Here is a 22064-nt window from a genome sequence, read left to right as displayed (position 1 = left end):
CATTATATCTATACACGATCCTCCACCGATTCCATTACCTAAATTCTTGCTGCGCATTTCTAGGTAAGTTATTTCGAAGTTTTTTTTTTACAAATTTGTGTTTATTTTGTTAAATATATTCTTCCAATTTTTTGATTTTACGCCATTGTTAGGGTTTCCGCCATTGTGAGGGTTTCTACTACATGTTGCTTTGATTTTTTGGTGTAATGGCGGAGAAAAGCATTCCATGCAGAGTTACTAGAGGTATACACAATTATGTGCACCATTATGATGATGGTCCATCTTTTGATTTGTGTATCACTCAAAATGATGAAGAAATTGTAGGCTCTGTTGCTAGAATGGATGCTGAGAGTAGTATTAAGAGGCGCCATGACCCTGTAAGTATGGAAACAATGGTAGATGAAGGTTCAAAATCTACCAAACGAAAAGATGTCATTGATTCATCGATATCTCAAGCATCCCTACCAAGTATTGAAAAGCGGAGAAAAGTTATCGATGGTTCTTCGGTTAGCAAGGAAAAAATGTTGTTGAAGATGTTCCTTCAAAAAGCGGGGAGGTATTGTATTTATTTCATATTTATGAATACAATGTTTATTTGTTATTAGTTTTTAATTTTGATACACTTTGTGATTGCACATTTTAGTGTTGAATACAATATATATTGTTGTATGTATTCTATATTTAATACGTATATCGGTCTACTTGTGTATCATCTGTGGTACATTTTGTAGAATTGAATACAATTTGTCATTTGTCTTGGTAAGTATTGAATACAATTTGTAGAATTGAATACATTGTAGAATTGAATACTATGTATACACAAAATGCAATGTATACATACCTACATTCGATAGATACATTGTTTCTTTGGATACATTTAGAATGAATTTGTATTTTGTTGAATTTAGTATAGTTAAATAGATACATTATTTTTCTTTCGGGATACAATTAGTGTATTTAAATTTGTCATTCTTATGCATAATGAGTTTTTGTGACGTTGTTGAACCGAATAATGCGAGTAAGTTTTTTCTGAAAGATCCTCCTACTCATTCAAAGGCACATGAGTTGTTACACCAATGTTGAAGTATTTAAAGATCTCAAGGACAAACTAACCGATAAGCAAGACAAAATATTTGGGAAACTTGCTTTGGTGTATTCACCAAAATGCAACACTTGTGATGTTCAAGCACAAATGTTGAGGTCTTTGCGTGGTGAGAGAACTTATTGGAAGTACTCCTGATGCTTTTTTGATTGATATAAATGGTAATGAATTGCGGTTTTCTATTAGAGAATTTGCAATAATAACTGGTTTGAAGTGTGTTGGTGATGAAGATGCTTTTAAAGTTAACCGCAAGGGTAAAATCAAGATTTTGGATACATATTTTGGTGGTTCTAAGAAAATGCCTTCAAAGGCAGATTTGATTGAATGCTTCACAGATAAAAATTGGGGCCTCAATGATGCTGATGTTTAGTTAAGATTGTTGTCCTCTATTTCATTCATACCTATATCTTGTCCAATGAGAAGAATGCGGTAAAATACCAAGGCTACACTTTGATTTGGTAGAGTCTGGAAGATACGTGGATTACCCATGGGGTAAGAAAGCATTCAATGAGTTGATTAAAAGTATGACTCACAAGATGACTTCTGAGAAAAAGTTTTATAGGCTCCATGGAATGCCACTTGCTATGCAAGTTTGGCTTTATAGTGTTGTTCATTTGTTGACGCCACTCTTGCGGTCAAGACGGCAACAACAATCCCTGAACGTCGAATTGGACGACCATTGAAAGTCAACCAAGCTTTAAGAACCGATGGACGGCATGTTTAAAGAAGATAACACCACGGAAAAATCTTTTGTACTCAACATTGTTATATAAGTTCCCTTCATGTATTTAAATTTTCTTGTTTCTTTATTTTATATTTTGATAAATGCATTATATTTTCTTCTTGTAATCATAAATATGGAACTATTGTTTTTAATGTTTATTTTGATACAATGCGATCAAATGTCAACCGTAGTATATATCAACTTTATACTTCACTGTAGTCTATGTTGCATTTTCTTGATGTATTCATAAATCTGGAGTACAATTCTTGGATACAATGTCATTTTGACTATAGTATATACTTGATACACTGTTTTTTATATTTATACTTCAACTTTTTATACTTCACCGTAGTCTATGTTGCATTTTCTTGATGTATTCATAAATCTCAAGAAGTACAATTCTTGGATACAATGTCATTTTGACTATAGTATATACTTGATACACTGTTTTTTATTTTTATTTTGATACAATGCAGTCAAAGACACAGTGTATCAACTTTATATTTCACTGTAGTATATGTTGCTTTTTCTTGTTGTATTCATAAATTTGCAGTACAATTCTTGTATACACTGGCATTTTTATCGTAGCATATAATTCATACACCGTATACTTGACTACTTATATTTTGTATTTTGATACAAGTTAGAAGTATTAAAATGGTGATTAGGAAATGCGTATTTTTGCCAACATAGTCCCGACAGTCAATGAGCTTACTTGTCTTCAATTGCCCCCACTTGTTAATGGTGTACCGAAAAGTACCACCGTCCCCGTCCTTGATGATGATGATTTTGCTTCTACACCACCCCGTAACGACACACGTCAAAAGGGAGTTGTTCAATCGTAATCTCCCGCCAAGAAACGTAGCATGTCCGTATGGGACTTCATCATCAAAGAAAGCGGTCTGTGATCCGCAACCCGAAACAATTCCAATTTCCAACATTGCTCCCCGTAGGAAGACGCCTATTGTACAAACAACAAAGTCGGCTTCTCCAATTGGGAATGAACAAGTGCATGTAAATACCCCATCATCGATTCAGCTTCCCGACATCGCAAACAAGACGAGTTGTGTCTCGTAGGCAAGAAATTGATGAATTTAAGAAGTCGGTGAGTGTAATTTATAGCTTTTAGTTGAACGATGAGTTCAAGGAGTTAATGTGTCTCTCCTATATTTGATTTTCTTCAATATTTTTAGGTGAAGGATGAGTTCAATGTTCTCCACAAATTGATCAATGACAACTTGACAACGATTCTTCAAGCTATTGAAGCAATTAAAGGGAATAAGGATTACGAAAAGGTAAAACAAAAACAATTTGAATATTTTCAATTGAAATAATCTTTACATAAATGATCTTTTTTTTCTTTAAAGGAGCCGCCGGAGAATCTACATTTCGGAACATGATAATGGAATACACAATAAATCACCGATACAAAACGAGAGTTATACGACTCATTTTCCAACACGGTATCACGATGAGTTGCCTGTATCAATCTATTTCTGTATTCAAAATACTTGACTGTATCTTTTTCTGTATCCAAAATACTTGACTATATCCAAAATACTTGACTGTATCCAAACATGTATGCATGTTTTCAATTATATTCAGACTTTCATTTTTATGATACTGATTAAGTGATTGCATTCATATTTTAACATATTGTATTCATAAACATAACATTGTATTTATGTTTAAACTTATCTTCATACTTCCATTTTTTATGATACGGTTAAGTGATTGTATTCATATTTATCGGAGAATTGTATTCATAAATATAAATGACTTATATTCATATCTCGATTCGGTATCTGAGATACTTGAAAGTCTTATATACACGTACGAGCGGTTGTGTAATGCTTGTTCATTACTAAATTTATTGCTTTTTGCCTTTCCATTTTAGGGCCTAGTGGGAGATGTTGGTGTGAACGAGGTTAATTCTACTTGGTGATACATTAAGGGATTCAACACGGGAAATTCGGGGACCGGGTGACATTTTGGGAGATTATGTCGAACCGGAAGGTACTACATTTAATAGTTTATTCAACTCTTTCGTTGAAATTTTGTTATATGATAAATACATTTCAGATTACGATTAAAATTTGTCATATGTTTGTTTATAGCCTTTTGGATCACAAATCCCTATCAAGACGGTGATGTTATCGTTGTTACTCCTATTGCCATACCTATCAACGAAGGAAGCAACATATTAGTTCATAATAATATTGTGCAAGGTGTATCTTCTTCTTCATTTTATCGGTACCGATGATTCTAATCAAGTGACGCCGCACAATGTCGTTGTTGAGTTTGAGGGTATTCATGTTGGTAAGTGAGAGCGGAATATGTGCCTCGGTATGAAATGGGCGGATGAATTCCTTCCAACACGAGAATACTATAACAAAAATTGTCATGACTTTGCGTAAAGAGAGGCGTCCTGGACCTTTGCAAATGTCTCCTTACATGACAAATTTTGGGTCGGCTTCGGTAAGCATTATGACTTTTTTTTTTTTTTTTAGATTGTATTCCACTCTGCTTGTAGTTAATGTGATTAAAGATTGTATTGACTCCGTTCGTATTCAACCGGAGTACTTCGATTAAGTTGACAAGAGATATTTGACAAAAAACACCCATTTGATAATAATTGCATCACGGGGCGACATGATGCCAAGTACATTCGGTGAATTCTCAAAATGGGTAAAAGAGGGCCGCTTGTTAGGCATAATAGCGAGGTAAGTTAGTTGATCTATCGTATGTACTTGTTGTATAGACATAGTTTCAATAATGTTTTGATATATATTTTGTGTGTATTTTATAGAAAGAACAAAGAGGACCACTACAAAAAGGGTAAGGCAACACCGCTAACATCCATGGATTGTGGTATTAAGAAAATCGAGCGACAAAAATTGGTTCTACCTTTTATCAATGAAGGGTCATATGTGGAATGACGAGGTGTGATTTACCTTCTTTTTTCACATACATTATATTGCTTTGTGATTTAAATATTAAATGTTTTTGTTCGTTTTTATTGCAGCATCTTGATGTCATGTTTTACTACTTCCGAAAAAAGCCAAATATGATACAAATAGCACATACAAGTATACCATCAATCGTGTTTTCAATACCAAAATTGATGCTATTCACAAAGGCTATGTCAACCTTGGATGTTGCCATAAGTGTTGGAAAACAAGAAGATGTTTTATGTGAATACGTTAAAGGCCACCGGTTACATTGCACTGTCCCGTGGCATTTGGTTGACTATGTATTCATCCCAGTCAACATTAAAGAAAAAAACCATTGGTCGTTGGCGTCCTTTCATTCCTTGACGTACGTCATATATATATGACTCGTACCGAGCTACGCTGGTCATGATGCAATCTGTTAGATACGAAATAGACAAACTCGCCAATCTATTGCCCTTGTATTTACATTTAACGGACTTCTACCGATCTGCGAGGAGTTGATTGGAATTATAACCACGTACAAAGACAAAGCACTGCCGACAAATTTGACGTCGTGTTTGTTGACAATTTGCCACCTTGAGAGTCTGGAAGCATGTACGTCAAATTTTGGATTTTTAAAGCGACATATATGACGATAATACATCATTTAAATACAATTTTTGTTTCTTTCTTTCGTGCGGGATTGTGGAATGTATGTTGCTTTGCATATGCGGAGTATTTGAGTCGGAGAAGGTATTCCACATGGAACACGATGCGAAATTACTTCGTACGAGATATGGTGCTCTTTTGTGGGATTACGCTAAAAGGAAGATGGAAGCAAATGCCGAAAGCGATAATGAGGCACCTCGAAGCCGAGTTAGACCAAAGATAGATTTTGATCAAGTTGAAAAAATCAGAGTTAATTAGTTTGTAGTTGTGTGGTTCAAAATGAGATTATGATGTCTCTAGGGAAAACATTATCTTTATGTTTTTGTAAGGAGTTTTTGCTGTCAAAATGGCAGTTGTTAGTATGAATTAACAATATACAGTTTATTTTTTTGATGAATACAATTAATTGTTCTTACATTGTTGAGTTAATCATTATGGGATGCCATTGTTTTACATTTGTCGATTCAATCATTGGCCATTTGCTGTATATAGAGATGTTAAAATAATAATCAAAGATAATACAGAGAATTGTTACGGATGGAATTAGTTTCGACTTGTAAAACGGATGGAATACCTAATATCTGTTATAAAATTTAATGAATACAAAACAGTTTTTTTACATTGTTGAGTTATTCACTTATGGGATGCCATCATTTACAGTTTTGTTAAAATTTGGCCATTGCTGTATCTAGATATTTGAATGTATACAGAATTAACTTTTTTAAATTTGAATACATATCTGTATTCAGAAATATAACACTAATGTATACATAATTAAAACATAAGCGTATATCACCCAGCAATGCATACAGTTATTCTCTATCTCTGATTACTTGTCTCTGAATTCTGAATTTGATGAACTGAACATGATGCAATTGGTTTCTGATTTTGGAAACAGACACATACATAAAACATTTTTTTGCACGGATTGCCCTTCTTTTGGGGTGGTCTTTAAATTTTGCCCCTCATATTTGTGTTCTTTAAGTTTTGCCCTTCGCTTGGATACCCGAGGTTCTGGGTTCGAACCCCGCTCGGCATAAAATAAAAAATATAATTTACGCAAGCGAGTGTATGCCGGATCCAGCATACAATCCTTAAGGAAAAACCAAAGTTATGCCGGAGGGGGCAGACTTTGCCTTGAGACATTTTTTTTTTTTTTTTTTTAACTTTTCAAGGCACACTTTTAGTTAAGGCATACTTTTGGTTATGCCTTAATTAAAAGTATGCCCCATAGTTCACTTAAGGAAAAATTTTGCCCCGTAAGGCAAAACTAAATTATGCAGGAAAAAGTTATGCCCTCCGGCATAACTTTAGTTTTCCTCTAACAAGGAAGTTATCTTAGGAGGGGGGGACATTTTTTTTTTTTTTTTAACTTTTTTCAAGGCACACTTTTTAGTTAAGGCATACTTTTGGTTATACCTTAATTAAAAAGTCCGCCCCATAATGCATAATTCCTTAAGGAAAAGTTTTGCCCCATAAGCAAAACTAAATTATGCCTTGAGGAAAAGTTATGCCCTCGGATAACTTTAGTTTTTCCTTAAGGAAGTTATGCAGGAGAAGGCGGACTTTGCCTTGAGACATTTTTTTTTTTTTTAACTTTTCAAGGCACACTTTTAGTTAAGGCATACTTTTTGTTATACCTTAATTAAAAGTCCGCCCTATAATGCATAATTCCTTAAGGAAAAGTTTTGCCCCATAAGGCAAAAACTAAATTATGCCTTGAGGAAAGTTATGCCCCCCTCCGCATAACTTTATTTTTTCCTTAAGGAAGTTATGCCGGAGGGGGCAGACTTTGCCTTGAGACATTTTTTTTTTTTTTTTTAAACTTTTCAAGGCACACTTTTAGTTAAGGCATACTTTTGGTTATACCTTAATTAAAAGTCTGCCCCATAAGGCATAATTCCTTATCAAAGTTTTGCCCCATAAGGCAAAACTAAATTATGCCTTGAGGAAAAGTTATGCCCCCTCCGGCATAACTTTAGTTTTTCCTTAAGGAAGTTATGCATGAGGGGGCATAACTTTTCCCTAGAACAGAATCATTCATCAAAAACCAGCTAATAAGAACAGCAAATATCATGACGCTTTAAAGTCGACGTGGTTCAATACAGAAACCAGAAAAACAGAACAAATTACTAAGCAAACAACAACTACTTTCTTTTAGGCTCATTCCTGCAAGAACGCCTATTGTGTCCTGCATGTCCACATCTACTGCACGAGTTTGTACGTGTATTTGAAAACCATTCAGATAAAGACTTATCACGCTTCTTTTTTGGCCTTCCAGGCGGTCTTTTGTACCTCGGTGGCAACACTACTTCTTCTGAAATGTATACAGGGGACATTCCACTCACTCGATCCGGTAACGGATAAATTGGGACATCATAAGTCTTCATCACATTTTCTGGTTTGTACAAGTTTGAGCAGTAGCTGTCGACAGTGAGATTTTTCATCTTAAGAACAGCCCAAGCATGGGGGCAGGGCATCTCATCGACTTGGAACATTTTGCAACTGCAAGTTTTCTTTTCAATACACACATGAAACTCTCCTTCATCAATTACGGTGTGTAAGTATTCTGTTGATGGAATTACCTATGCAACAATATACAAACAGATTCACATCAAGTTTTTATTACAAACATAATACGCCATGTCAATATATAATTTTTTTGTAAGAAATATACTTATGTATAAGAATCGTAAAGATGAAATATAAGCAATGAAAAAAAATACGTATACAGATGCACGAAAACAAACCTTCATGCGCGTAGATTTATGCTCATTAATGGTCAGCAATTCTTGAAATTTTTTCCCAAGCGTTGTGAATGTATACGAACCATTTTGTCGGTTTGTGCAATTCCATCGTCCATACATCAACCTAACTTCCTCCAGAAAATCATATATTGGTAATTCTCTAGCAGATACGAGTGCTGCATTAATGGACTCAGCAATATTTGATGTTAATGTCCATGCTCGGTTAACCGACAATAAAGCCTAGCCCACTTTGCCCTTCCCACCGAATCCAAGTACTCCTTCACCCGAATATCCTCTTTCTCAACTTTTCCCATTAGCATATCAAAGTCATTTTGTGTGTATGCTTTTGCCATTTTATAGTATACACCACTCAACACTTCATGACTCTTCCTATAGTTATTATAAACATTTTTCCAAAGATGCCATATGCATGCTAAATGCGGAATAGTAGGATAAATTCTAGCAACAGCCTTGATGATGCTTTCATGTCTATCAGATACAATACACATGTTATCCCTTACCCCATATGCTTCCTTGAACCGTTGAAAGAACCATGACCAAGACTTATCGTTCTCAGAATCGATCACGCCATATGCTAGAGGCAGTATATTACCTACAAATTCAATTGAGAAAAGCAAAAGGTTACTGATTTTTACTCCACTGTATTCATTGTATGCAAAAAACAGTACATTTGTATACGAATTACCTGCACCATCCAAAGTGCTCGCTGAAACAAAGGTGCCATTGTATTCTTGTTTTAGGTGGCTCCCGTCTACAACCACTATTGGTCGACAATAATCGAACCCTTTTATAAAGGCATACAATGCTATAAACAGATATAAGAACTCATTTTCAGGGGATTTTTGCATTCTTATATGAGAACCGGATACGTTTATCCAAGATGTATATATCCAGGTAACTTCTTGTAAGAATCACATGCCTCCCCCTCAACTCGATCATAGCCTTTCTTTAGCACGATAAGCCTTCATGTAATTCACATCCACACCAATTTCATTTTTCACATCATCTACTATATCCTTTGGCGTATACTTCCTCTTGTGATTTGTTAACTTTGGTTTAATAATGCCTGCGCTATAAAACCACTACTTGCTTGAATACAAGAATACACCTTATCCTTCAATGGACATGTATGTTTGTCCACAAACTCTCTAACTTTGAACATTGCAGATTTGTTAATGCTTGAAGCTTTCATTTTCCAATCACATTGTTCTGATATACATACAATGGTGTAGCTGCAAATCCGCAATTGTATACTTATACATTCAGTTGCCGACACATATCAAATCATTAAGCAAAAAATTGAATACAATTTCATATACCAATTTAAACTAGATAGTCAGATATATGTAAGAAATATCAACTTGTTAAATACACATCACTTAATGAAAAAATATACAATTTTATTGTTATATACAAATAAATAATAAACAGTTTAACAAGCATACCTTATAGAATTTGATCTCTCTACGGAACTGAAACCTATTGTCAATTGCATATTTTTTCATCACAAACCTTCAAAGTATCCTTGTCATTGTATACCTCGATTTACCATGATCTCCTTGTGATTATGATTTGAAATGATCAAATCATTATACACAACTATTTGCTGACCAGAAGTTGACGATGCCATTTCTGTCGCATCATCTATATTCATAACTTGTAATTGCCGATTGTATTCTAATTGCGGTATGTCACCTTCAACTACACTTTCACTAGACATATTGTATTCACTCAACTTATCAGTTGTGGTAATACACAAAGGATACATCCCAAACTGCCTACTATCTTTCTTCAGTTCAACATACACCCTGACACTCATGTCGTTGTGTATTTCAAGCGGCATAGAATCACCTTCGATCATGTATTTGATATTAATTGTTTTGTTACTTGTATCTATTCCTACCTGTTTCGCTATTACATCAACTACATTCTCATACGAGGCATAATCTTTGAAAACTATTGCATCGATTGTGTAATTCACAAAACGATTCTCATCGTTCCAAATCCCAGAATGTCGAATTACTGCCGGTATGGTAGACATTTTTTTTTTGAATTCAGTAGTGCTAATGATTATCAACAACTTCAATGTAAAACTACTCGTTGTATCATGAACATCAACTGAACTATTATTTACCTTCGAAATTCAGAATTAGTCCAGCGATTTCTGTATAGAACAACTCCAAAAAAAAACTGTAGAAACTCATACGAACAATAGCAGATTCGATTGCGACAATCTAAATTAAAATCGCAATTGATTTTTGAGATTGTATTCTGAACGTATTCTAGATGTTTGAATTGAATTTACTGTTAGGAGGTTAAGCTCTTTTTTTTAGTTTTTGAATATTATTTTTTGAATTTGAATTTGAGTAATTGTAATCAGAAAAGAATCGTGTGATATTTTGGAAGCCAGGTCATTGAGAGTGATTCTAGGAAGATTTTACTTAGTTTGCCTTGTTTAGGAGATTCCATCCCACGATTTTAGCAAAATTTAATAACTGTATTCATGAATACAGTGACACTTAATAACGAATACAACATGAAACAAGCGCTTAGTTTAGCTATATGTTTGCCACGAAAAGTAAATAGCTAAACTGTAGCTATGCGGAAAAACAAACCCCCAAATAGTAGTCATTTATGAAATTTTCCCAAAAATATATATGTTTTTTACCCAAAAAATAAAGGTAATGGGCTGGGTCTGCGTAAATGTTGGGCTGGAGAATTGTTAATTGGGCTGAAGGAGAAGCTGCTTTGAGAATTAAAAAGTGGCTAAAAATTATTTTAAAAGGTAACTTTTTGTGTTTCAATTGTAAGAGATTAGGCCAACTTGAGACAAAATGAGACGAAATAATCACTCAATTAATTAATTAAGATTTTTTATTTGAACAAAGTAAAGTACTTATTTTACACAAATACGGACTAATTATCGCAATTAAATCGTAACTGACTTTGATTTTGACAATTTTAAATAAGTACTAAGTTAAACATTTATTTTGAAGATAATTAATACTTAAAATTTACATAAAATATACATAATATATATTGGGATATTTTGCCAAGTGAAATGGCAAAACAAGACCAAAACTAGTTTAAAAAAATATATATTTTTGACTTTTCTGAATACCTATTTCATTTTGTTTGAAATTCAAGAAGCTCGACTAATTAATTCAAAATGTGGTGGGTCAAAATTGGGTGTCAGTCCTATTTCACAATCGTAGAGGTTACTCAATCCCCTAATGATTCTTTAATTGCTTTTACTTACTCTACCGCAGATTTGTTAGTATTAGGTTTAATTTTTATACCATCAAGATTAATATTTTTATTATATATTATCAACCTACTAAAATAAGTCAACTATAAACACTCCCTCCAAGTCAAATTATTTGACATTTTTTTAGACGCCCCTTAAGAAATATTAATTAGGAGGCAGGGCGTATTTTGTAAATTCACCCTTTTTTATGTCTAAGTTATAATCTCTCTCCATTAAAATGTTTACTCTATTTATGTATTATCTCCATTAATGACAAAATTCTACTACAGGTAAAATGGATAAAAATAATTAATTATGCGTTGAACTTCTAAAACGACAAATAATTTGAGACAACTATTTTTAGTAACCGTGATAAATATTTCGAGACGGAGGGAGTAATTGTCTATAAGTAAATAAATTATGCCTGAGATTTTGTCTTATATGACAGATGTAATTTATTTTGATTTTCACGAGAAATATTTTCCTAAAAACTATTAATCCGTGTATAGTCGGTGAATGAAAAATACATATTACAAATTAATAATAATAATAGCACATCGGAGAGTTTCTTGATGAAATTTTTAATACTAATGATTAGTAAAAATGTCTCTGTGTTAGTTGGAGCAACTAATATGAAGTTAAATATAGTTCTATGGACAATGACTCACCCTTAAGTGAGGAAGTCATTTTCCCTATTTTGATGGAAGATGACTTCCTAGTGTCAAAGTTTTTCCTCGAAAATGACATTCTTCGTACCAAAAACAAATTGAGTTTTATTGGAAGACTATTATTATTGGAAGACTATTATTTGGTTTCCACTTAATATTGCCCCGATAATATTAATCATTAATTTAGGTAATTGATAAATTTGTTGTCTTTTATTGAATACTATTTGTCACGACCCGTTTTCTAAACAAGCCATGGTGAATCGGTGCCTTGACCGAGCGAACCAGCTTGACTATTCTAACCTGTACTTTCTCATAACACATAACCCACGTGCATTTACATAAATAACTTAACTCTCAAAATTCTAATGCAAACAATCCTTAAAATAATCCAAATGAATCTCGAAATCCATAAATACTGAAATCTACTGAAAATGATGCCAAGTATTGTTATCCACTAAAACACGTCTATGAAGCCTCTACTAAAGTACTAAAGGAAATGCACAGGACATAGGGTTTCTGACTAATCCCAAAACAAATGCTAAATAAAGGAATAAATGAATAAACATATACGAGTCCCCACCGAAAGCAAGAAGTGGAGCTACCAAAAGCACGGAGAGCGATGATCTCTAGCCTGAAGCTTGTTTGTCTGCAAAACTGGAACCTACGTTGTACCGCAGACCAACATAGGTTTCCAAAAGAGAACGTTAGTACAATCCACCGTACTCAATGAGTCTCAAGATTCTCCTCACTAAAGTCCGAATAAAATCTAGGAACAAACTTTGTATATAATGAAGACATAAGAGACGAAATAAGTCATAATTTATCATAAAGAATCATACAACACTGAAGTAGAAACATAATCACTTGAGACTTATAACTTGATTCATTAGGTCCTTCTTTCACTTTCTTTGAGTTGTTCTAGTCGACCGAACGACACTTAGTAATTCTTTTTGCGGTTACTCGTAGCCCTTTATATGGCTATCAAATCATTTACATCATTATGAAAATATTAGCAACCCTTTATACGGCTGCTCGTAACCCTTTATGCGGTTACCATTCAGGTTGCACCTCATTATTTTAAAAAAAAAATGTTAACCCTTTGTACGGTTACTCGGAGCCCTTTATACGGCCACCTAATCTGTTATGCCTCATTATGAAATTATTAGCAACCCTTTGTACGGTTACCATTAAATTAACGTTGGAATTAACTTCAAGCACATCATGACATTCTTCACCTTAAACCATAAAAAGAAATCAAATCCTTCCACATTTCACAAGAAGTATAAAGAAAACTCCAAACTTACATAATTGAGCATGACTTTCATGAGAAAAGAACTTTAGTAAAGACAAGTCTTATCTTAACTTTAGTAAGTTCACAAACATAAACCACCCGCTATAATTTCACATCACCTTCTGCTAGCTTTGTCACTGGTTGCTATAATTAGTTGCATATAAGTTACACTACATAAAACCATCCCAATTTCCTATATGCAAGCTATATGGAAGCTTTGTCATTGGTTGCTAAATTTAGTTGCATATAAATCACTTACTCCAAACTTTTTGTAAATTACAGATGCTCCTATTAAGAACTACTGTTGTTTTCCACTAAAAGCATAATAAAATATGGAATGTATTTAAGAAAATGGTACAACAGGAAACCCCAAAAGAAAAAGAAATAAACTGATTTTTTATTGTTGGTTTCTTTTTTACTTATACTGTAGTTATAAAATATGGATGGGCTCCGCCTTATCTAATTTGGGAATAGGTTAAAACGTTTATTTCTCTTCTCCTTGATATGGATCACTCAATTGTTTTATCTGTCAGTAGGTAAAAAAATCAGCATTGCAGAAGACAATTGAATTGTCAAAAAAAATTGCTTGAGGAGAGGAAAAGCCCAACAAACAAAAAAGTTGTTTGCATATTTGAAGAATGTACAGCCATGCCCTTAAGGAATGAAAAGCCAACAACAGCAAGAGGCGGGGGAACTGATAAGAACAGATACTACAGTTGATCTTAGCCAAAAGGCCGACAAAGGTATCCAACAAGAGTTAGAGAAATAAGTTTAAATGACAAATGCATGAGGAAAAGTGAGTTAAGGTATAGGATCAGAAGAAAAACACACCTTGAATATAAGGTTTCTGTTCGGGCAATCCCAGAGTGGTGACAACTGTGTGGTTAGGCAGAATCATTCCCGCAGAAGCTCTATATTGTATTCGTTACAGGGGCTATCAGTTTTATTTTGTTTCGTTATTCATGGATTGAAAATGCTAGAACCACTGACATTGAGAGCAATTAGAACTGATATACTTGTAATAATCGCTAGCCAAAACAGGGCTGATTCTGCAAATAAGAATGTTATTTAGAGATGCAAGAAATGAGAAGAACTCTACGCATTTCCTGCAAAACAAAGAAACTGGGATTTGAACTATCTAGAACAATTCAATGTACTTTACCTCCAAAATTTTCAGGAAAAGTATCAGACTTTTGCTCTACAGATCTAGCAGGAGTATGTTGTCTTGATGTTGACACTCCAGTTTTAAACTCATCTACAGATTTACCATTGCCTGTTTCAGATGCCACAATCCCTTGGAATTCCTCGCTGACAATTAATGCTGCTAATAAATCCATAAATGATTCTTTATCTGTTCCACTTGACATACTCTTCCCAAGCTGCTCATAGACAGCAGTATCTCGTTCATCGAAGTCGGACAATTCATCATCTGAAACATCCAAATCCATGGATCTTGCTTCAATCTTTTCATCCTCCTCATCTTCGACATAAGCCTTATATGTAAGTCGCAGTATAATCTCTCCTACAGGCCTTGGTCTCAGTAGTCCCCAGCCTTTGAGGACCACTATTATGTCTGTTGGTACAGTATCTTCGAGAGATCCAAGATCGACCTAGAAGCAGTATTCATTAGCAGGATACCTTTTTATACAAATATCTACCCTGATCATCATTAATAATAATGTGCCTCATAGAAAAAAATAAAACGCCAAAAGTATCCTTTTCCAAGTGTAATCATTTGCATTATTAGAGGCCTAGCCTTGTCACTACGGTAGAGTTGCTCTTTGTGACACTAGATCGCTGGCTTGAGGCATGGAAACAGCCTTTTTTGCAGAAAAGAAAGTGACAGGATACGTACAGTATAACCAGTCTCCTCCACCCCTGCACTAGTTGGGAGTACTTTGTGCACTGTATAAGCCCTTTATTCATTTCCATTTTCCATTTTGTGTAAGGCACATTACAAAACCAACAAACTTAGATGGATTGCCTTTCAGAAACAAATACAATAGATAATATTTTCATGTACCTCTCTTGAGCCGATACTCAAGTCTGTAAATCCAAGGGAATCCTTTGCTTCTATATATAGCTTTTGTCTCGTGGGGTTTGTGACAAACATGTGAAAATCCTGTAAAAAAGGAAAAGAAACATGGGAAAAAGATGTATAAGTTACAGGCTTACAGCAGAAGATAAAGCAAGCCACCACCAAATAAATCCTATCAGCATATTAGGCCAACAGATTTATATTTAAATCACCTGATTCCATATAGGCTCTCCAGGAGGTCCAATAACAGTAGTTTGACTGTTTCTTTTGCTCCGTATTACCTTATCTCCAAGTTTTAGAATAACATATGGATCAGTTTTGCCTGAATGATAGAGGCCAGGAAAAATTCACAAAGATTAGACATGGGAAAATAAAAGAGGAAATTACATGCACAGCAAAGCAGTAGTATCTATCATCCATAAAACAGAGCAATGAGGCTGAAAACCTTTCATTTAGAAAATAAACTTGCAGCTTAACAGGAGACTTATACCAACTAAACATCAATTTTACTACTCCTATTTAATACTCGACGGGGCCATAACATGGGGAGTTCCTTGGCCGTCCAAATTAATTTTAAATTTTCTGGGGAATATGTACGAACAATGAATAATACTGTAGTTGCTAATGTCAATCGCCATTTGATGTTATTGTTTTACTTAATCAAAAAAGAAGAAACTAAACTAAAATATACTTAACTCTGTAGTAAACACTACTACAAATACTCAACAAGAGGGAAGATGATTGTATTTAACAAACTGAAATAGGAAATTACAATTGGAAAACTAAGAAATGAAACAGTAAACAAAGAATGGGGATGACAAGCTCAGACTCGAAGAAAGGAGATAAGAAGTTCGCATAATCCCAATTGCTCCCACAAGGCACTATTTATCACCCTGGATCCCATTCCACTGGCCCATTTACAAATACTGGTTCAGGCCCATTCATAACAAACTCTGCATCAAACTTATGCCAACTTTGATTTGACTTTCTCCTATAAAATCAAATGATTGTCTAGAAAGATGCTTTTCAGGTCTCCCACTCCAAACAAACCAATTATACTACTACTGCTACTACTATTTAATACTCGATATATAGTGACGGACAATAACATGGAGTTAAATTAATTTATGGGGGATGTGTACAAACAATGAATACAAATCCAGCTAATATTAATCCAAATTGGAAATTATCGTTTCATGTAGAATGATTACGATCAAAAGTAATATTCATATCCAACAAACATCAATTACTGAGCGTGAGTGGCTGGTCAAACTTGAAACAATTAAAATATAAGAGTAGTTAAATGACAACTAGCAACAGATTAAAATATACTTATCTTGTATCAAACTTCTTTCTCAAACTTCTTTCTGGCAGCAGTTGCAGCCAACTTGATTTAAAATATACTTACTTTGTATCATTTTCCCCATTATAATCCAAACAGAATTATAGTTGTTACTTTGAACTTCTCCCCACATATATTTTTCCACAAGCCCCACGTTTATCTGTCGGATTGTTTATGCTTTAATCACATTATTAATGGACCATCTTAAACACTCAATTCATTAACACAAAAACAGTATTCATCTCTTATCAAACTCACAACCAATGGCTTCAGTTTCTTCAACTTGATCTTAATTTTATCTCTACTGTTTCTCTTTCTCCAGCTTTCTTCCAATATTTTCCATACAGCCCCTTTTTTTCCAGCTCTGAGTATACTAAATATCAAGACTCTTGAAAATGGTTGATGCCTTTGTGTCATTTGCAGTTGAAAGCCTGGGGAATTTCCTCATACAGGAAGTTAACCTGCGTTTAAGTCTGAGAGAGGAAGTGCAGTGGCTTCGAAATGAGCTTCTCTTCATGCAGTCTTTCCTCAAAGATGCAGAAGAAAAGCAAGTTGGAGATCATAGAGTTCAACAATGGGTGTTTGATATCAACTCTGTTGCTAATGACGCTGTCGCTATACTAGAGACTTACAGTTTCGAGGCTGGTAAAGGCGAAGATGATGAATCTGCTAGTGGTCTTAAGGCTTGCGCTTGCATATGCAGGAAGGAGGCCAAATTCTACAACGTCAGCAAGGAGATCCAATCCCTCAAGAAGCGACTCAAGGATATCTCCCGCAAACGAAAGACATATGATATCAGAAGTATCGATAATATTGCAGGAGAAGGACCAAGTAACAGGCCTAACAATCAGTCCGCTCAGGCTAGAGAATTGAGGAGGACTACCTCCTATGTGGATGATCAAGATCAGATTTTTGTTGGCTTTCAGGATGTTGTAGAAAGATTGCTAGCTGAACTTCTCAAAGCAGAGCCTCACCGAAGCGCCATCTCCATTTATGGTATGGGCGGACTAGGCAAGACCACTCTTGCGAGAAACCTCTACAATAGTCCTAATATAGTCTCTAGCTTCCCAACGCGCTCTTGGATATGTGTTTCTCAAGAGTATAACACCATGGATCTCCTAAAGAGTATCATCAAATCCATCAAAGGATGTGACAGGGAAACTCTAGATCTGTTGGAAAAGATGACGGACGTGACAGATCTAGAAAGACACCTTCGGAATCTACTGAAAGAGAAAAATACCTTGTGGTGGTCGATGATGTATGGCATAGAAAAGCTTGGGAAAGTCTGAAAAGAGCATTCCCGGATAGCAAGAACGGCAGCAGAGTTATCATTACCACGCGGAAGGAGGATGTTGCCGAAAGAGCAGATAACAAAGGTTTTGTCCATAAACTCCGTTACCTTAACCAAGAAGAGAGTTGGGACCTCTTTTGCAAGAAACTACTCGATGTTCAGGTAATGGTCCCAACAATGGAAAGGCTAGCTAAGGATATGGTGGACAAGTGTGGAGGCTTACCTCTTGCGATTGTTGTATTAAGTGGACTCCTTTCGCATAAAAGGGGGATAGAACAATGGCAAAAGGTGAAGGACCACCTTTGGCAGAATATTAAAGATGACTCTGTTGAAATCTCCTACATACTATCATTGAGCTACAATGATTTGCCAACTGTGCTCAAGCAGTGTTTTCTTTACTTCGGTATTTTTCCAGAAGATAGTACGATAGATGCTGACAACATAACGCGGTTGTGGCTGGCCGAAGGTTTCATACCAAATGGAGAAGAAAGAATGGAGGATGTCGCTGAAGATATCTTGAATGAGCTGATAAGACGAAGCTTGGTTCAAGTGGCAGGTACATTTTGGGAAAAAGTTACTGAATGCAGGATTCATGATCTACTTCGGGATCTTGCCGTAAAAAAGGCATTGGAGGTAAACTTCTTTGACATTTATGATCCAAGAAAGCACTCCATATCCCCCTTATGTCTCAGACATGCCGTTCATGGTCAAGCACAAAGGTACCTCTCACTTGATCTTTCTAACTTGAAGTTAAGGTCAGTTATGTTCTTCGATAAGTTGGATATTATAAACTTCCGTAATGGTTTCCAACATATACATGTATTGTACTTGGAGAATCATTCTGTAGTACCTGATGCCATAGGAAGTTTGTACCACCTTAAGTTATTAAGATTGACAGATGTCCCTGTTCTTCCCTCCTCCATAGGCAACCTCAAGAATTTACAGACACTTGATGTCTATAACAAAGGACACCCATGCCACTTACCTCCTGAGATAGCTAACCTAGTAAATCTAAGACATTTACTTGCTCCATATTCAGAACCTCTGCAACATATAAACAAACTCACAAGTCTTCAAGTTCTTAGAGGCATTCAATGTGATCAGTGGAGAGATGTTAACCCTGTTGATTTAGTCAATCTTCGAGAATTAAGCATGTTTAGTATTAAGAAATCTTACTCCCTAAACAACATTAGCAGCTTGAAAAGCCTTAGCACTCTCGAATTGTGGTGTGAACCTGGTGAATCATTCCCAGCCCTAGAATTTCTTAGTTCTTGTCAAAAGCTCCAGAAATTAGAGTTAAATGGGAGAATAGAAAAACTTTCCCCGTCAAACCCATTTCCAAATTCAATCACAATGATGATCCTTGAGTCGTCATTCCTCATGGAAGATCCGATGCCTATTCTGGGAATGTTGCCAAACCTAAGGGATCTCCAATTAATATTTGCTTATTTTGGAAAAGAAATTACCTGCAGTGATAACAGCTTCAGTCAACTGGAGTTCCTTCGTCTTGAAAGTCTCTTCAACCTAGAAAGATGGCATTTAGGCACAAGTGCAATGCCTCTGATTAAAGGTCTTGGTATCCATTACTGTCCAAAGCTAAATGAGATTCCAGAGAGAATGAAAGACGTGGAGAGGTTGAAGAGATCTGATTTTTGATGGCATTTCGATATAATCCAATTTCCCTCTTTGGTAATAGCAGAGGTAACAAGATCCCAATCCCTAATCACCATTTCTTTTAATTGCTTTTACTCATTCTGCCGCACATCTCTTAGTATTAGGTTTAATTTTTTTTATTTTTTACATCACAAACTTACTAATAAAAGTCAATTACAAATAATTGGCTATAAGTAAATTAATTATGGCTGAGATTTTGTCTTGTATGACAAAAGTAATTATTTTGATTTTCTTGGGTATACTTTCCTAAAAAATGTTTGTTGGTGTTTAGTCTTTAATGAAAATAACTTCGAAAACATATATCTTACAATTACAAATTAATAATAATAATAATAATAATAGTACATTGGAGAGTTTCTTGATGAAAATTTGCATACTAAAAATTAGTAAAACTGTTTCAGTATTGGTTGGAGCAACTAATATGAAGTTAAATATAATTCTATAAAAAATGACTCTCACCATTAAGTAAACATTATAATTACTCTTTAATTTAGGTAATTGATAAATCTATTGTCTTTTATTGAATACTAATTATTATTTATGTCTTACAATTTGGGTGAAACAGGAGAACCACTTGAAGACATTCACATTGTAGAAGCATTAATCGCATTTCAGGGCTGTCAATGAGAGCTTATCTCAAACTTGAATATTTTGCTTTGGTTTTCGAGTGTTTAATTTCCTTTTTTTTTTTTTTTGGTTTTAGTGAGTGTGTGGAATTGGTTTGAATAGAATTGTTTCTGGGATTCTATGCAAGAATGATTTTGTGATGTTTTAATTAATTGTTCTGCAAATTGTGATGTTTTAATTAATTGTTCTGCAAAAATGGTTTCATTTACTCTCTTTTACTGCTTAAATGCAGATTCTTCATCTAGCTTATGCTTTTTAATTCTTAGACTTTACTTATCATGCGGTGTCAGGTAGAGATTCTTAGATGTTTCCATTACGGGTGATGTATTTGTTGAGGATTATGACTCAGCATGGGAAGATGATTCAGATATTGTTATCCATGACTAATATGTTGAGATTTATTAAACTTCCCCTGTTATTTAGTTATCAATTGGCTAATGAAGTTAATTATGATGTATCATATGGGTTCGCTCTATCTCGAGGTAGTTGGATGATGGTCACTGCCACCTCCGCCTCGTTTCAATTTATTTAGGGAGTTCTACGAGGTGGTTTTTTTTTCGTTTTTCTTATATTGTTTATAGATTATTTGAATTATAAATTGTCAGGACTTCTTGTACTTTTTATGTAGTTTATAAATATATAAATCTTATTTTTACAAACTTGAAAAATCTATGTCAAAATTTACGGTCAAAGTTATAAAATTTGACCCTCGTAATCCGAAAATTTCACATACGAAGTAATAGTTATGGGTTCAAATGAACCCGTAACTTTTTGCCTAGACCTAGATTTTCTATGTAAAATAGATTTCATTGTTGTAAATATTGAACTATGAACCCATAATTCAAATAAGATGATGAATTTAGTAATTAAAACTTGAGTACTGAACCCATAAACTTTTCAAGTTTTAAAAATAAAAATACAATAACAAAAGTATTAGCTAATTATTTATACAACAACAAAAATAACAACATACAGTGCAAAGCTAATTATTTATAGATTAATAAGAATATAAAAAAATTAGATCTCAACAAGAAGTAATTCAAAAATAATTAGACTAAAGTAACTAGCTTATTTATTAAAACCAAAGCTAATTGAAACATATTTTTATGATTTCTTTATTTTAAAAATGCAAATAAAACTTATATAAAATAAGACTCTACTTTTCTGCTTTTTCCACAATTAATTACCAAAAATAATATAAAGTTAAAATATCAAAACAAACTTATCCTCGATGATACTCTATTATTATATGACATATACCATGTTGGTATCTAAAGGACCAAGTTTTTTCTTGAAGGAATGAACCAATCCTTGGTGATACCTTATGAGTATATAATATATCCCATGTTGGTATCATAGAGTATTGGATTATTTTTTGGGACTTATGAACAATTCCTCTATGAGTGAAGTAGACCACATGATAGTCAACTTTTATGTGCTTCTCTTTTTCTTTATTTAAACAAAAATTGTGTCCTCGTGAGCTTCACATGTGTACCATGATAAATCCAAGGATATTTAGCCAGTATAAAAGTTAAATTATAATAATATTTTTAATAATATTGAATTCTCTAATCATTGAATGACAGAACCCACTTTGTGGGGTTCACTGGGTATGTTATTGTTGTTGTTGTCGTCTAATCATTGAATGTAGGGGTGGGCGGTTGGTTTTTCGGTTCGATTTTATCAAACT

At 34.3% G+C, this 22064-nt stretch overlaps 1 protein-coding gene and 2 pseudogenes across 5 annotated transcripts in view; 1 reads left to right on the top strand and 2 right to left on the bottom strand.

Moving 5' to 3' along the window:
- Positions 1–16657, bottom strand: part of LOC132060298 (uncharacterized) — a 40670-nt gene extending 24013 nt beyond the window's left edge. For 2 of the 5 annotated variants that reach the window (XM_059453267.1, XM_059453270.1), the window contains exons 1-5: positions 16270–16657; positions 15653–15762; positions 15426–15524; positions 14565–15012; positions 14234–14451 (exon numbers count right to left, since the gene is read on the bottom strand). In XM_059453267.1, the coding sequence (XP_059309250.1) occupies positions 14363–14451; positions 14565–15012; positions 15426–15524; positions 15653–15762; positions 16270–16297 (774 nt within the window). In that variant the 5' untranslated portion in view covers positions 16298–16657 and the 3' untranslated portion in view covers positions 14234–14362. Of the gene's footprint in view, positions 1–12490; positions 12889–14231; positions 14452–14564; positions 15013–15425; positions 15525–15652; positions 15763–16212 lie in introns of those variants that run through there. The other 3 variants (XM_059453266.1, XM_059453269.1, XM_059453271.1) reach the window with 3 other exon arrangements.
- On the bottom strand, positions 14017–14149 carry LOC132061663 (U2 spliceosomal RNA; annotated as a pseudogene).
- A 356-nt stretch (positions 16658–17013) lies between the features above and the next one.
- On the top strand, positions 17014–19748 carry LOC132060297 (disease resistance protein RPP13-like; annotated as a pseudogene).
- Positions 19749–22064: the final 2316 nt, after the last annotated feature.

The sequence above is a fragment of the Lycium ferocissimum genome, chromosome 6 (genome assembly GCF_029784015.1).
Source record: "Lycium ferocissimum isolate CSIRO_LF1 chromosome 6, AGI_CSIRO_Lferr_CH_V1, whole genome shotgun sequence".
Lineage (NCBI taxonomy): Eukaryota > Viridiplantae > Streptophyta > Magnoliopsida > Solanales > Solanaceae > Lycium > Lycium ferocissimum.
This window is presented reverse-complemented; position numbering and strand designations above follow the sequence as displayed.